Raw genomic sequence first — 17,918 nt, forward strand, 5'->3', positions numbered from 1 at the left:
AGAACTCCTGGTGAGGGGCAAGAAGGAAAAATGTGGGGCAGTGGCACATGATTGTAATCCCAGTGATTGGGAGGAGAATCAGGCCAGTCTCAGCAACTTAGTGAGGCCTTGTCTCAAAATGAAAAACAAAAAGGGTTCAGGATGTTGCTCAGTGGTACTAAAGAAAGACAGAGGGAAGGAAGGAAGGAGAAAAAAAGGAAAATAAATGCAGGAATTCTGGAGATGGAGAAAGAGAACCTATTGCTTATTTTTAAAATGGACATTCTTATGGATTTAGCTTGTAAAATTATCCACTGCTGTATTGTTTCTGTTCATTTAAAAAATTCATAGTTTATAAATATGGGAGTACTGTAGTATTCTCAGAGTTAACCATGTGTTTAAAAACTAGTTTTGTCAATAATTAACTGCTATGTATATGAGTTTTTGAGATGCTCTTACTTAGCAGTCAAATGTAGTTCAGAAAAGACTAGGCCCTTTTAAAATTTCATTTTTCACTTATGCATTTTAGACAATTAAACATTATGCATTGAAATAGCAGCTCCTTATTAATAGTGCTAAGGGTGTTGTTCCTTCTTCTCTTCCAGGTCTTTGGTAGAAGAGTTTAGAAAAACACTCTGTGCTTTATGGCAAGGCAGCCAGACCGCATTTAGCCCAGAATCCTTGTTTTATGTTGTTTGGAAGATAATGCCAAATTTTAGGTAAGTATTAAAGAAGGATATTTTAGAATTATATTAGTATTTATACTGGTTCTAAAACAATTTTTGATAAAGTAGTGGTATTTTAACTATTCTAGATAATACTTTTTTAAAAAAAGAAGAGCAGAAGTTGAATACATTTGACTAAACAAATGTATTTATTTAAATTATAAATAACAGACATTAGAAAGATCTTTAACAAAGGGTAGGGTATTTTGTTAAAAAATAAAACCCTTATAGATAACGTGTGCTAGAAAAACATTCTGGACCAAAAAAATTCCTTGGTTCTTTAAAAATCTTAGAGTAACTTCCATCATAATACTGTCTTTTTATACCAACTAAAAATATCCAAATGAAAAATAGAAATCCATGGTGTTAAATCTACTTTTCTGATCTGGGTTCTTATGCTCTGAAGAGACTAGTTATGTCAGTTTGGAGTTATGCTGCAGAGGGTAACTGTGCCCATCCTGGCATAGTGGTAGAGTGACTATGTTATTAGGGGCTTTCTTTCTGACCACATGTGCTGTCAGAGACATCCCACCTCTTCTGGGTTAGTCAGCCCTCTAAGGATTCAGATAATAGCAGATGTGGTGCACTGCAGGTGTTGGACAACAGCCTTTGCTACCTCTGAATGATTTTATCCTTCTGAAGAGAGTTATGGTTCTTACTAGTCATGATTTTGGTACCTAGTATATATTCTCCTCCTATGCTTAAAAATATATTACACACTGTAGTAAAACTTAGAAATACATCTTGCTCTGTTGCCTAATAGATTATTGTTAATATAGAGAAATGTTTAAAAGTTAACAGCTTCAAAGGATTGATATTTGTTGTCTTGCTTAAAAGTTTAGTCTTGAGGATCTGACCTGAATAACTACTGTTAATCCTGGTCTTGATTTGAAAGGAACTTATGTATCATGCCATTTCAATTTCCTCAGGAGAGACTAATTTTATAAGAATTTTAGAATTTCCTTACTCTTAACTAGGAAAGGTGGCAGTGATTGTTAAGATAGTACTGGTTAGGTTATTTCTAACACAATTACCTAGTTGGATTCTTAATAGGGATTTAATCTTTGTATTCTATTATTAATTTTCACTTATTAATTTTCACTCGCTTACTCTTTGGCAAACAGAAAATATTATATCTGATCCTCATAACAGAATTTATTTCGATTCATTGTACACAAGTGGAGTACAACTTTTCATTTCTCTGGTTGTACATGATGTAGAGTCATACTATTTGTGCGATCATACGTGTACCTAGGGTAATGATGTCAGTCTCATTCCATGATCTTTCCCACTCCCTTGCCCCTTCCCCTCCCCTCACTCCCCTTTGTTCAATCCAAAGTTCTTCCATTCTTCCCTTGCTCCCCACCCCCAATTATGGATCATCATCCACATTATCAGAGAAAAGCTTTGGCCTTTGGTTCTTTAGGATTGACTTATTTTGCTTAGCATGATATTCTCTAACTCCATCCATTTACCTGCAAATGCTATAATTTTATTCTCCTTTAAGACAGAGTAATATTCCATTGTGTTTATATACCACATTTTCTTTATCCATTCATCTGTTGAAGGGCATCTAGATTGGTTCAATTGAGCTGCTATAAACATTGATGTGGCTGTGTCACTGTAGTATGCTAATTTTAAGTCCTTTGGGTATAGACCAAGGAGTGGAATAGCTAGGTCAAATGGTGGCTCCATTCCAAGTTTTGTAAGGAATCTCCATACTGCTTTCCAGAGTGGTTGCACCAATTTGCATTCCCACCAGCAACATATGAGTGTACCTTTTCCCCCACATCCTCACCAACACTTATTGTCATTTGTATTCTAGATAATTGCCATTCTGACTGGAATGAGATGATACCTTAGAGTAGTTTTGATTTGTATTTCCCAATTAGGTTATTCATTTTTTTGGTGTTAAATTTTTTGAGTTCTTTATATATCCTGGAGATAAGTACTCTATCTGATGTGCATGTGGTAAAGATTTCTCCCACTTTGTAGGCTCTTTCTCCTTTCTAGTTTCTATAGCCCAGTTGTGAACATGTTTAGTTTTTAGCTGCTTAATTTTCACATTCTAATATTCCTGTTGGTAGGTGTTTTAGTCAGCTTTGTGTTGCTGTGACCAAAGACTTGACAAGAATAATTAAAAGAGGAAAAAGTTTATTTGAGGGCTGATGGTTTCAGAGGTCTCGGTCCATAGGTAGCTGGACATTCCTTGGGACTTGAGGTGAGGCAGAACATGATGGCAGAAGAGTGTGGTGGAGGAAAGCAGCTCAATACATGATGTTCAAGAAGCAGAGAGTAACTAAGCTCAGCTCACAGCATATGTACCTAAATGCACGCCTCCCCCAGTGACCCACCTCCTTCAGATGCACTCTACCTGTCTATAGTCACCACTCAGTTAATCCCTATGAGGGGATTAATTCACTGATTGGGTTAAAGCTCTCATAACCCAATCATTTCACCTCTAAACTTTCTTACATTATCTCACACATGAGCTTTTGGGGGATGCCACATATCTGAACTCTAATAGTAAGGAAAGAATTTTTAGAACAGATAACCAGATTGAGGAATTCAGCATGGAGTCTCTGGGGTGATTTGTGTGTTTTGTTTTGTTTTGTTTTGTTGGGACTGGGGCTTGAACCCAGGGACATTCTGCTGTGGGGCTACACCCCGACCCCTTATTTTTGTTTTATTTTGAGACAGTCTCACTAAGTTGCTCAAGCTGCCTTTGAACGTGGGATCCTCCTGCCTCAGCTTCCTGGAGTCACTAGGAGTACAGGCATGTGCTATTATGCCTGGCTTTCTGATATACATGAACTCTTAAATTTCCTTAATAATTGCAGAGAATAAGGTGCTTTTATTTTCTTAGCTGGGCTTTCTTTCAGTTCTGTAGTAATTAAGATTGTTTTCCTTTTTCATGTAATGAAAGTATAATTTTTCTCTGTTAGGTCTAGATATTGTGGATAAAACTTTTGTGTATGGTCACTGCACAATGCCCAGGTGTGAGGCAAGGAGGTGGGCTTTTCTTCTCATAGCTTTTATTCCCATTAGGTATATTTTAATATTCTTAATACATGCCTGTGTAGAAGCACAGTGAATCTTGAATTATTTTTATTACATTTATTTACAATCTCAAACCAATTGTTTTTAAGTTTAGAAAGCCCATTATTCTTGATTATCATATAACATCATCTAGGGAACTTGATCCCCTGAAATGAAATATGATGACTTTGAAATATAAACATGCATATAGGAGGAACAACTTTCATTTCATACAGGATAAAAATACTCTTAAATGTAATCAGCAGCTTTGGATAAAGAAATCAACACTAATTTTTCTTTTTTCCCCCACTCAAACCAAAAACCAACAGGAAAAAAATTTCCTGACCTTTTCCACCATACATATCCACTTAGCACACTGATGACTTCCTAGTATACCCAGCTTTTCCTGTCCTTGTCTTTTTCATAAGTTATAAAGTTTACTTCTTTAAAGAGATAAGGCACACACGGTTAAAAATACACAAAGTTAAAGAATATGCAGTGAATGTTTCCTCTTTTACTGTTCCCTCACCATTCATTGTTTTCTAGAAGCAGTCATAGTTACTATATTTTTGTATATCCTTTCATTGTTAATCTGTATACATATATAAATAAATGTGTGTGTGTGTGTGTGTGTGTGATTTTAAACACAGCTGGCATTGTGTTATTCGTTTTTGTTCTACTTTGACATGATTCATATTAGTAAATAGCTTCTTTGGTCTACTTTACACTGTCATAATTTATGTATTACTCCCCTACCAATGGTTGTATAGATTTTTTTCCTAATTTCTTGCCATTCTAATCAGTGCTGCAATGAAATATTGTATACATACACTTTCAGGAATTGCTGGGTCAAAGGGTATATGTGCTTTTGTAATTTTGACAGTCTTTTATGCTATCCTTTGTTATTTCTTGCTTTCCTTACCATGATTTTTTCTTGTTGCTTTGATATCTTTGTATGTCATGTGCTTCTGCCTCCAGTATTTGCCTTGTTTTTCCTATCTCTTTCTTTAGGATCCAGCTTAATGTTAACACTTAAAGTCTCTTGATAATTCAAATCAGGTCATGATAGTATTTGCTTGCTTTTCATGTCACTCTTTTGCTATTTCTACTTTAATGTATAGCCTAATTTATTTGCCTTATCTTCTTAACACAGAACTTGTAGTTTTTTTTTTTTAATCAGTTCTGTTACAACTAATGTTTAAAAGTAACTGAGACATTATTCTTATTTACTAGTGTTTCTTGGTTTTCATAGATAGTATTAAATCTCTTTATATAAAAAAGAGATCTTTGCATGTGATATTTTAATAATCTTGAGATATTTATAAATAGAAGGACTTTAAAAATATGATGTTATATTTAAACAATATTAGTTTTTCTAGCTAAGAAATATGTTATTTAGTGTAAACACATTCAGTTTTTGTCATTTTTATTTTCTGGCATTTTTGTCTTCAGGCAACTCAGCCATGATTGATATCAAATACTGGATAAGACTAAATCAACATGTTTTGGTTTTGCAGATATTTTTCCTAAAATAATAACTTAGAATTTTTATATTGATATTAAAGGCATTTTAAGTGTGAAAGGAACCTAAAATGCTAATGTGTCCTAATAATTTAGAGGAAGTTCTAGAATGATAACATTTGATTCTGTAGAGGCATAGCCTACTCCTTACATGTCTTTGCCATTTTACAAATTATATATTGACACTGCCAAAACCTCAAATAGTAATATATAGGAATATCAGTTTTGCATGTTGTATCACACAAATAGTTGCATGTCTGTATCCTGTGATATTTAAGTTTGTTTATTTGAATGCTTGCTTTTTATATTTAAGCAGTACAAAGTAACCTTTATTATTATTATTATTATTATTATTATTATTATGAACCAGGGATGGAACCCAGGGGCACTTTACCCACCGAGCCACATCCCCAACCCCATTTTTTATTTTGAGACAGTCTTACTAAGTCCTTAGGGCCTGCCTAAGTTGCTGAGGTTGGCTTTGAACTCGTAATCCTCCGAAGTCACTGGGATTACATGAGTATGCCATGGTACCTGGCTCTTTGATTATTCTTTATCAGAACATTTCTTTGTCCTTAAGATTTGTGTAAATTTGGTTTGTCTTCATTGTGCCAGAAATTTGTGTGAAGAGACAGTTGCCCCATGTTCCTATTTATACCTTATGCTTTAGCCGTGTTCCTCTTTCTTAGCCCTCCATTCAGAAAGGATGCTTCAAGATCTTTTTGGCTTTCTTTATTTGTAGTGTGCTCTCCAATAATGATTGTTCAGGACAACTTTAATACAGATTTTATGTAGACATTAGGAGAAGAGGGGGATAATTTTATCTGAGTCTGTGAACAAGTGAAGATAAGGAACTGTGTTAAAATTGGGGCCATTGTTATTTCCCTCTGTCCTCTTTTCTCAATTGTCACAAGGATACCAGTTGGCTCTTGATAAATTCATTTCCTCATTAGTTTACAAGCAATTGTTTGAGTGACATGGTTAAAATATGAACACAGAACAAACAATGCACCTGGATGTAAAGAATGTTTCCTTTAGCATGATTACAGAACAAGAGAGACCTATGTTGACTACAGAGAAAGTTTCAGAAGCCTGGATGGTATAATTGGGAAATAATTGACAGTATCACTTAAGTTTGTTGAATTTAACACACTAAATAATACTTATTAAGGCTTTCAGATAAATCAAGGAAATGCTATGTTTAAATGTTTATAAATGGAATTACAGGAAACACATTCTATTTTATGTAGTGAAGTATAGCCAAATAGAACCAAAAATTTAGTCAATTAAGGTCTTCAGGGAAAAGGGGGGTTTATAATGTGTTTTTAGTCAGAATCAGAAAAATTTCCAGTCTAAAAACACACACACTAATTTCTGCTACATTTTACAACTTGAAACAGAAACTCAAAACCTACCTCTATAGAACAGATGATATTCCACAATTTTATGTAGAGTTAAAGAAAACATGTCTGTAATGGTAGGAAACATTAGAAGATAATATATTTTAAGAAAAGAGAAAGGGGCTGGGGTTATGACTCAGTGGTAAAGCACTCACCTAGCATGTGTGAGGCACTGGGTTTGATCCTCAGTACCACATAAAAATAAATAAATAAAAATAAAGGTATTTTAAAAAATCATTGTGTGGTTGAAAAATTCATTGATGTACATTAGGCAGATTGGTTTTTAAAAAGGGACAGGTATATGTTCACCCAGCGAATATTGGTATAACTGTAGGTGTTGGTTTTCATGGTATGTTTCAGGAAAATGATGGTTTAGATATTGAGTTATTTTGAGAGAATGAAATTTTCTGTATGCGATAGAGTTTTGATAATACCAGTTTTACCTTGGAGTCATGGAAACAAGTTGATGGTGTGTTGAAGATTTTTAAAAGAATCTCCTTAGACATATAAATGAACTACCATCTTAGAATGTTTTTGACTTAATTTTGACATTTTCATATAAACTTTAGAGGAACTAGTCGAACATATGCTAAATACAGTCGTTGAGAAAAAGCTATCACGGAATGCTAAAGTGACTTCTGACTTTTAAGTTCCACTGATTACAGAGATTGTTTTCACAATTGATAGTTTTCAGGAAAATTTACAGTAAAAAGGGGGAAATAAATATTAAGGGAAACTAGGGTTGAAAGAAATTTTGTTTATAGAACCATTGCCTGGAAGGGTGATGGGAAGTTTTGACTTTTAAAAACACATCAAGCTGGGCACTGTGACACACACCTATAATCCCAGTGACTTGGGAGGCTGAGGCAAGAGGATTCCAAGTTTAAAGCAATTTATTGAGATCCAGTCTCAAAATAAAAAATAAAAAGGGCTGGGTATATGGCTCAGTGATTAAGCCCTGGTGGATTCAATCCCTGGTGTTAAGCAAAACAAACAAATAAAAATAAAAACAAAACACACACATCATATTTAGATAAATTAAAAAGAAACTTCTATGCTGGCAAAATGTAGACAGAATTCTTTCTATTATAGTTTTATGAAAGTATTTTATACATCATTGCTTGATTTATTTTATCTGGCTTGCCCCATACCTTCCAAATGTATCAGTTTCATTTTCTGTCTGCTTTCATTGCTGTTTACTTATCACTGATCTGTTATTAGTATAAGAATTCCTGTAACTTCTTGGCTGCATATAGTGTAAGATATAATGTAAGAATGTCATATATGTTTAAGTTTCAAGATAAAGCACAGTTGTATAAGAGTCAATGCTTTTTAAAAAATATATATTTTTTTAAACTGGAGATTAAGATGCAACTATAGAATGTTAAGATATCTTTAACTCTTTGGGTAAGGTTTTTCTTCCTTTCTGCCAGAAAGAAGGAATGACTTAATTATCTTAGCCTAGATTCTGTTCCGTTAGTTTCATTTCGTTCAAAGTTTTAAAAATTAGTATCTTTCAATCTCTAAGGAGTTCTAAATTCTTTATTTCTTATAGTGGTGGTTTATGCCTAGTTTTCTGATGAGAGTAAGATGTGAAATTTTAACATTTGACCCTTTTCTAGATAGGCCCTGTGTGGGATAATGGGAAGCTTCAGCAACCATCCAGGAGATGCAGGTTTTAGTCATGTCTGTTACTCTCTTGCTATAGGACTTTGGGCAAGTCTTGTTGCCCCTTTTTTTGTGCCTCTCAGTTTTTTTAAAGTGGAGAGGCAGTGGAGGATCATTACAAATTAGATTAGCTCTGTATTTGATGGGTTTAAAGCTTATTTTTGAGTAGTAGAGTCTGTCTTGAATTGAAATTTTATTATCATGTGGAGCTAGGGGAGTAAAGGGGATGAAGGAATCGTGTGCTTGTGAGCACAGGGCTGCAGTTCTTCCATGCACTTTGCTTAGCCCACCCTTCCATCCCCAGTGTTTGGCTGGGCAGGCAGAGCCTTCCCAGTAACTGTTCCTGTCTCTTTCAAGGGGCTATCAGCAGCAGGATGCCCATGAATTCATGCGCTACCTTTTGGACCACCTACACTTGGAACTCCAAGGAGGTTTCAATGGAGTTTCCCGCTCAGCAATTCTGCAGGAGAATTCTACTCTGTCTGCAAGTAACAAATGCTGCATGTAAGATCTAGTTTTCTTTCAGTTTTCCTTTTTTTTCCCAGAGGACCGCAGACATTTCTATTGGTGTTACTGTATGTTAGTTTATAGAAGGTGGAGGGGTTAGCTGGACATTTGCTGAAAATTTTGTGCCCTTGAACTTTGTGACCAAGTGGACTAACATGTTATCATGTCTTGCTTCCAGATTAAAGGTGTCTTATATTTGCATCTTGATATAGTTCTGATTTGTTTTTTGTATACATTATTTAAAAACTTGAAATAGAGAAAATGTTTATAATTTAGCATTTTTAAAATTTCCTCTAAATGTATTGAATAATGTGTAGACATAATTTTTATAACAAATTATATATTTACCAAAAACAAAAGCTTAAATATTTTGGATGTGAATTTTTCTAAAGTCTGTCTTATTAAATGAAACTGAGGAATTTTTAAGTTCTCGATTCTTTTCATGCATCTCAACATGAATAAAAATAAACCACTTTCTTGTGTATTAGTAGCCCAAAATATGCTTTCAAACCAGAGGGTTAATTTTGCTTGAAGAAGGAGTGACTTAGTTATTTCAGCCTGGATTTTGGTCAATTATAGTTTTGTTTTATTCAATTAAAAAAATTTTTGTCAGTAGTGATAACTATAGGAAAGGGATGTACAAGACAAACTCTCCAAAGAAAAAGAAAAGAGTAATACATAAAATAAATCTGATTTAGTAGGACTTGATTTTTGGGGGAGGATTTATCTAAATTTAATTTTCAGAAAAATTGTTCTTTTCACAATAATGGAGATTGTTATGGCTTTTAAAAACGTTCAGTGTAGTTCAAGGGGAGGGTTTTCCTAAAAGATCTGAATCCTTTTTTTAAAATTATTTAAAAAATTTTTTTAGTTGTTGATGGATTTTTATTTTCATTCAAAATATTTTCAGTGCCTCACACATATTAGGCAAGCGCTTCACCACTGAGCCACAACCCTAGCCCCAGCCCCAAGATAAGAATCTTGCATTTGCTTCACCTCTCTAACTCAATCTTTGAGCTTCATTCTCTTTCTTTCTTTCTTTTTCCCCCACTCTTGGTACTGGGTATTGAACCTGGCGGCACTTACCCACTGAGCCACATCCACTACCCCATTTTTATATTTAGAGAAGGGTCTCACTAAATTGCTTGGGTATTGCTAAGTTGCTGAGGCTGGATTTGAACTTGTGATCCTCCTGCTTCAGCCTCCTGGGCCACTGGAATTACAGGCATGCGCCACCGTGCCCAGCAAGACTTGATCTTTTTAATGACAAAGCAGCCTCATAGCTTATCTGGCATTATCAGAGCAGGGCAACTGATCTGAATTGCCATTATTTTCCAAAGGTTTGTCCCTCCAGGGTCTAGTAGCTGTGACCCCATTTAGACTCCAGTATAAGAAAGGGAAGGACCTATGACCTGGTAAAATTGTTTTTCTTGCTAGCACCAAATTAAAGATATATATGAAATGAAAATATCTGTTCATAATATATCATGGCACATTGATACACAAAGGATATTGAACTGGGTTCTATCATGCATATACTGTGAAATGAAAAGGTATATATGTCTATTATTTTATATGATGCCCAAGGCACCCTTGTGAATCACATTGTATAATACTATGGGATGTTCTTTTAGTTCCTAGTGAGAGTTCAGTGTTAGTCTATCCCTTTCTTGACATTTTTAAAGAATAGTAATTGCAGGTTCCATTTTTGGGTTAAGAATAAAGAAAAATTTCTATAACCAAATATTTAAAATTCATTGTTTTATTTCCCTCAGTGCATATGGGAGGAGGCATTGCTGAAGCTAGAAAAATATCCCCTATACAATATGTGTTCACTCATACAAATACACCCACTACTGAAGGGGGATAAAATTAATGGCAGATGTATTCTTTTTAATATAGAAAATCATTAGTGTAATATAAAGAACTCCAGCACTGTAAGATCCTCAGTATTTAAGTTCTCTTGGAATGCAGCTGTAACAATGCAACAGCAAGTTTGAAATTAATTTATGAATCTTGTTTTAAGTCATGGTACACCATATACTTCAGATAGTCAGAGGAAGTGTTTATAAAGAAAGAACTATGTTGAGTTTAAATATACTGCTTTTAATGGAGTTCCATTTTAATTAAAGGCAACTTTAAATGTGACTATCAGCATGAAAGGGTCAGTTATAGCTCCATCATTTTGTAGTAGGCAGTTTTTGGGTACATTATTTATGACACAAGTATAAATCTGGGATGTCTATGGCAGTGTATCTTCCATTTTTTAATTTGCTAAAGCCAGTATGTCTTATGAACACTTTTTAAAATAATAAAATCAGTCTCTTCTGCCAGTGAAGGAACAAAGCCTTTCCTTAAAAAGAAATCAAAGTTTTCAAATAGGAAAAATTGCTTGGGTTTGCTTTGTCTGCTTCATCATTGCAGTAAGGTTAATTTGGAGTGGCTCAGAAATTATAATTTAAAGTGATAAAAAACCACCTCAAATTGCTAATAGCAAAAGATGTTTTCTGACTCAAGTAAGTGCATGAGGCTAATGTACCAGCATTCATTGCAGTATAATTGATGATAGTAAAAACTGAAGTCACCTCAATATCTATTAATAATATCTTGGTTAAATTAAGAGAAGGAACATAGTGTTAAGAGCAGATATTCAGAGGCCAGATCTTGAGACAAGTTACTTAACCCCTGGCCTCAGCTTTTAGTCTGTAAAATGAAGATACCAGTATCTATCTTGTAGAGCTATTGTGAGGATTCTTAGAAAGGAGCCTACAAGTAGTACTCTACAGGTGCTTGATATTCCTGCTCTCATTGGTGCCCTTTCTTGAGTACATGGTATGTCCCTACTATGACACACTGCAGCTATCATGAGGTACATGATAAAGATATATTCTTGGTGGGGGAAGGGAAAGCAAATAATGTGTAATCTGTCTTTGTGCTAATAAAACAATGGCAAATACTTCAGTTGCTTTCTTTTTGCTGTAAGCACTCTTCTGAAAAATAACATTTATAACACATTTCATTGTCACACCAGGCCTCTGAGATAGGTGTTGTTCCTGGTTTGTTTGTTTGTTTTTTGTGTGTGTGTGTGTGTGTGGTGCTGAGGATTGAACCCAGGGCCTTGTGTTTGCGAGGCAAGCACTCAACCAACTTGACTATATCCCCAGCCCAGTGTGTTCCTGTTATCCTGTATACATTTACTAAAGCAGAGGCACAAAGGGCTTATGTAACATTTTTCATTGTTCCTAAAGTCATATATTGATCTCTACAAGAAAATTATCCACAGTATTATTTTTTGTGAGCTTTTAAAAAAGGTTTTTCAACAGTAATATCCAGACTTATCAATTGAAGTCATACATCTAGCAGTAATTACTAAATTTGTATTGAATTTCTTTACTTCCTCAGACTGAGGATGTCACTCAAAGTCTAGTAGTTGTAAGAATTCTGTGCATTATACGTGTTGCAGATTCAAATATATGGCAGTTTCCTCCTTTCTGAGGAATATGTGAGGGGCAGGTGGTGGAAGGAGTGTCTTGCCCTACATATACTCATATACATGATGAGTTTGTTCTTAAAACAAATGACCAGTGTTAGTTGCTTCTGGAGAAAGTAGTGGGATTGGAAGGGAGAGACCAGTAGCTTAAACCTTTTATTTAGTATATGTCTATATAGCTTTGGTGTTTTTATTTCATAATTTAAATAAATACATATCATATACATATTTATATTAGAAGTGGTTTTTAATGAGATGTGTCCCTTGTGGCGTTTCTTTAGAAATGGAGCATCAACTGTTGTCACGGCTATATTTGGAGGCATTCTCCAGAATGAGGTCAACTGCCTCATATGTGGGACAGAGTCAAGGAAATTTGATCCATTCCTAGGTAAGACATACTTGACATATGCATATAGGCTATTTTATTAAAATAATTTTAATGTTTATGGTATTATTTTTCAAAGGAAAGAAATCTTTTATAAATACACCAGTTTTTGAGATTATTTTTTGAGAAGTTATATTCCTTTAACAAATCTGTTTTCCTATCTCATTTTAAGATCTTTCATTGGATATTCCAAGTCAGTTCAGAAGTAAGCGCTCTAAAAATCAAGAAAATGGACCAGTTTGTTCATTACGAGGTAAAGATATTTTAATGTTCTAGAATTTATTTTTTCCTTAAAAAGCTGAATATATTTTTAAGTTTCATGTGGTTACAGATATGTGGTTCATATCTTTAATGAATCTTTGTTGTAACTTACCAGGAATTTTTTTTCCTACCCTTCAAAATTCTATTTAATAGCCAAAAAAATTTCTGACCAAATGAAACAATTTTATGGATATCCCACTAGTAACTACCAAAAGAATACTCAACAAAGTTTTATAAATTATGTCATTTGTTCTTTTTGTATGAATGATAATTTGAGAAATCAGTTGATGATATAACTTGGCTAAGCTGGAAGCCTGCTTAATTTACTTTGGATGATTTTTTACTAATTTTTTTCATTGATGAGAAATTAGCTTTTTTATCAAGAAAAAGACATAATTTTAAATTTATGGTGAGATGAACCAAGATGGCTGAATAGAGGTGTCTTGCATGCAATTCGGCCATAGAGAAGAACCAGGGCAACAAAAGAAAAACTATGTTGAGGAGGATAATTTTGGTGAGAATTCTGGAAATCAACAAGGAAATGATGGGAACATCCTAAACATCATGGAGAGTCAGAAAGGCAACCTAGAGAAAAAAACAAATTGAAACTTCAGCTTTGTCTCCTGATTTGCTAGAGTTGGTGGGAGAGGAACCCCACACTTCCATCAGTTCCATTAATAGCAGCAGACCAGCAGTCCTTGGTCCTTGCAGATGTTAAATCCAATTTGGGGAACTGACTAGTCTAAGATGGATTGCTCTAGTCCAAAAAAGGAACTCCCCTTTTGTCCAACCCTCAGAACCTTAGCTGTTATAACAGACATTGCTAGTCAGCATCAGACACCATCCTGCCTTAGGAGCCAGCAGCTAGGCTCCTGACACTGCCAGAAGCCTTGAGCCTGTGTGTGCATCCCTTAGTGCCAAAGACAGCTCCCTCAGCATCTTGCAGTTTCAGGGCCAGCAACTGCCATAGGCCTGAGTTCTACCCTGTCTCTCAGGAACCTGGGGATGTTCCTGAAGCTCTAGAAACATGACTACTAGTGTCCTAAACTACTCTAGCATTGCCTGCACTCACTCTAGGAACTAGGGAAGGTCCTCTCACTGGCCCACAGTCTTTGGACTGCTGCCACAAAAATCCTTAACCTCACCCATGCCTGTCTTATAGGTCTTGGGCAAGGTTCCATCTATGACCTAACTGGATAAAAAGCCTGAAATCCATAGAGTAGACTTAGTACTGTAGTTGGGATCCATCTTGAGAATGGTTCTATTGTCTGAATTTGGGCAGTTTGGGTGGGTCAGGGTATCCCTGCATAGCCCTATCTCTGGGACCCTAAAGATACCTCACTGCATTGGCTCTGGGGGTGGCTGCCTCACAAGTCAGACATGGTTTGGTGGAATGTCTCTGACACGAACCCCCTGAGAATACTAGAGTGGGGAACAGGTGTTGAGATGCAGAGGAGTAAAGGTTGCTGACCATTAAGAACGAAGGGAGAGGAAAACCTGCCTTCCAACACCAGGATGGCCAGTGTGGTATGGTTTCATGTAGGTGTCAGGATTGAGGGCAACTGCCTGCTCAGTTCCTGCCACCCCTCTTTCAGTGCCATTTATGGGCACCTGTTGGCCACTATGACCCTAACTGTAACCCTGCCTAAGAAGGTCCAGAGAGAACCTCTGCCCATTGATAGCTACACTGCATTCTCCCTTGCTACTGATAGCTCCTCAATTGAGAGATTTACCTGGCTCCTGCTGAGGCCCAATCCCACTCAGTTCCTAGAAGGTAGAACAAAAGAAATGGGGGTCTGAGCCCCTGGCCATTACTACACTTTCAGGGTACAAAGCCTAAGAAGGTTGGGAGAAAAACAGCCTGGCACCAGCTGCATTCTACTCTTATTCTCTCCTCTCAAATGAGTTACTCACCCACTTAATCCCTGGCAGACACTGTAACTGTCCATTCGTGTGCATATCTAGGGGGGTCTGAGGTCCTGCTTTTTGGCAGGCATACCCATAGTAACAGCAGAGAGGAATAATATACTTCTTTCATTTGCACCTATGTGGGTCCCCTACATCAGTTGCCCCTACACTTCATGTGATCATGCACCACTGTCAAGACTGAATGTAAGTGCTGTAGAGAGCATGCTGTGATTCCTGCCTCCATCTCTCCCTGTGAAGCTTCTGGACCCACAGTTGTATCTAATCAAGGGGTCAGATGCTCCAAAGCTCTTCACCATTACTTGAGCAGCCAATACCAGAGACTCATTCAAGTAACAGTGAATATCAGCAGTGCCTAAGGAAACCCAAATCACCCAGTAGGGGCTACCATTCACATTACAAGAATAATCAGGGGCGCACCCCCCACACACTGTTATTTTTACCAAACCTGCCTAGATTGCTAGATTTTCCCCATTCTGGTGCAACCCATAGAGACACAGAGTCTCTCTAACTCCAGTGTGTTACCCAACTAGAAATAACAATTTACATAACAAATGGATACCCCAGGACATCTTCTAGAGGCTTCTGCATACCAAGGCCATCCATAAAAGTGGTAGATTCATGTCACCAAATGTAACAACTAACCAGAGGAACACAAGAAGCATGAACAAACAAGGCAATATGATGCTTCTTAAATAGGTTGATAACTCTTTACTAACAAATTTCAAATATGTCAAAGAGGATGACATGCCTGATCAAGAACTCAAAAAATGATCTTTATAAAGCTCAATGAGATCCAAGAGAACACAAAAAAGTTCAATGAAATTATTAGGAAGGCAGTATAGGATATGAATGAGAAATTCAGAAAATAGAGAAATTTTAGAAATGAAAAGTTTTATAAGTATAAATGCAATTGATATAGTTGAAAGCTTCAGCAGACTAGATCAGATGAAAAAATATCAGAGCTTTAAAACATCTCTTGAACTATCACTTTCAGACAGAAATTAAAAAATGATAAAGAATGAATAGAATGCACAGGATTTTTGGGACACTTGTACAAGATAAAATATCCAGCTCATCAACATATCTGAAAGGGAAGAAATAAAAGTTAAGAAACATAGAAAACATATTCAGTAAAGTAACAGCACAAAACTTCCCTACTATTGGGAAAGATATGGTAAATCAAGCACAAGAGTCCTTTATAACCCCAAATAAACTTGATCAGAAAAGATCCTCACCACAACATATAATGAGAGTGTCAAAGTATAGGACAAAGAATTTAAAAATCTGCAAGAAAAAAATAAAAATGGTCAAGTCACACTTAAGTGTAACCCAATTAGATTTACAACAGATTTCTTAGCAGAAACCCTGTGGTCCAGGAGGGTATGGAATAATGTATTTCAAGTCCTGATAGAATTAAAGGTTACTATATAGTGATCAAGAAATCATCAAGAAGATAAAATGATTAAAAATTTATATGCCTGGTCTGGGGATATAGCTTAGTTGGTAGAGTGCTTGCCTTGCAAGCACAAGGCCCTGGGTTCAATCCCCAGCACTGCCAAAAAAATAAAAATATAATATTAAATAAAATAAAATAATAAAATAAAATCTATATGCATCTAATAATGGAGAACATGATTTTATAAAACAAACACTGTTAGATCTAAAGGGAGAGTTAGGCTCCAATATAATAATAGTTGGGGATTTCATTACACTACTCTTCACCAGAGGATAGAGCATCCAGACAAAACAATCAACAAAGGTCAGAGTTAAACTACACCATAGATAAAATGGACTTACACTTATAGAACATTCCATCCAACAGCTGCAGAACACATATTCTTTTCAGCAGCACAGAGAACTTTCTCTAAAATAGACCATGGAGTAGTCACAAAACAAGTCTTAACAAATTCAAAAAATTGAAATCATGCCCTGTATCTTTTTTGGGTTACACTAGAATGAAACTAGGTCAATAGCAAGAGAAACTTTAGAAGTTATGCAAATTCATGGAGATTGAACAATATACTTTTTAAGGAACAGTGGGTCATTGAGGAAGTTACAAGGAAAAAATTTAAATTCCTTGAAACAAGTGAAAATGAAAATACAACATACCAAAACCTGTGGGATATAGCAAAAGCAGTGCTAAGAGGGAAGTTTACAGCAATGAATACCTATATTTAAAAAAATAGATTTAAAAACAAACTAATGATGTATTCCAATGTCTTGAAAAGGCAAAAACAAACCATATCCAAAATTGGCAGAAGGAAAGAAAGAAAGATCAGAACAGAGGGGCTGGAGTTGTAGCTCAGTGGTAGAGTGCTTGCCTAGCATGTGTGAGGCACTGGGTTCAATTCTCAGCACTGCATATAAATAAATAAAATAAAGGTCCATCAAAAACTAAAAAAAATTTTTTTAAAGATCAGAGCAGAAATAGAAATAAAGAAGAGTCTAAAGGAGACTACAAGGGTCAATGAAACAAAGTTGATTTTTTTTTTTTTTTTGTATTGGAAATTGAACCCAGTGCACTGAGCCACATCCCTATCCCTTTTATACTTTATTTAGAGACTGGATCTCACTGAGTTGCTTAGGGCCTCATTAAGTTGCTGAGGCTGACTTAGAACTTGTGATCCTCCTGCCTTAGCCTCCTGAGCCACTGGGATTACAGGCGTGCGCCACTGTGCCCAGCCAACAGTTGATCTTGTGAAAAAATTAAATAGACAAAACTTTATCTAGACTAGAAGGGAGAGAGAACACCCCAATAAGAGATGGAAAAGGAGGCATTCCAACCAATTCTACAGAAATTCAAAAGATCATTTTGGAAAATTATATGCTAACAAATTTGAAAATCTAGAAGTAGTAGACAAAATAGTCTGGACATGTTTGACCTAACCAAAACTGAACCAAGAGGATATTAAAAACCTGAGTAGACCAATAACAAGTAATGACATTGAATCAGTAATAAAAAGAAAGAAAACCCAGGACTGGATAGTCTCCCTGCTGAACTTTAGCAACCTTTT

General features: G+C 35.7%; 1 protein-coding gene across 10 annotated transcripts in view; it reads left to right on the forward strand.

Annotated features, from left to right (window-relative positions):
• Positions 1 to 17,918, forward strand: part of USP3 (ubiquitin specific peptidase 3) — a 96,732-nt gene that overhangs the window by 64,334 nt on the left and 14,480 nt on the right. For 9 of the 10 annotated variants that reach the window (XM_079125678.1, XM_079125685.1, XM_079125683.1 and 6 more), the window contains 4 exons: positions 585 to 698; positions 8,690 to 8,836; positions 12,611 to 12,717; positions 12,887 to 12,967. In XM_079125678.1, coding sequence (XP_078981804.1) covers positions 585 to 698; positions 8,690 to 8,836; positions 12,611 to 12,717; positions 12,887 to 12,967 — 449 coding nt within the window. The remainder of the gene's footprint in view (positions 1 to 584; positions 699 to 8,689; positions 8,837 to 12,610; positions 12,718 to 12,886; positions 12,968 to 17,918) is intronic. The other variant, XM_079125682.1, reaches the window with a different exon arrangement.

This window comes from Sciurus vulgaris, assembly GCF_902686455.1.
Source record: "Sciurus vulgaris genome assembly, chromosome: 2".
Lineage (NCBI taxonomy): Eukaryota > Metazoa > Chordata > Mammalia > Rodentia > Sciuridae > Sciurus > Sciurus vulgaris.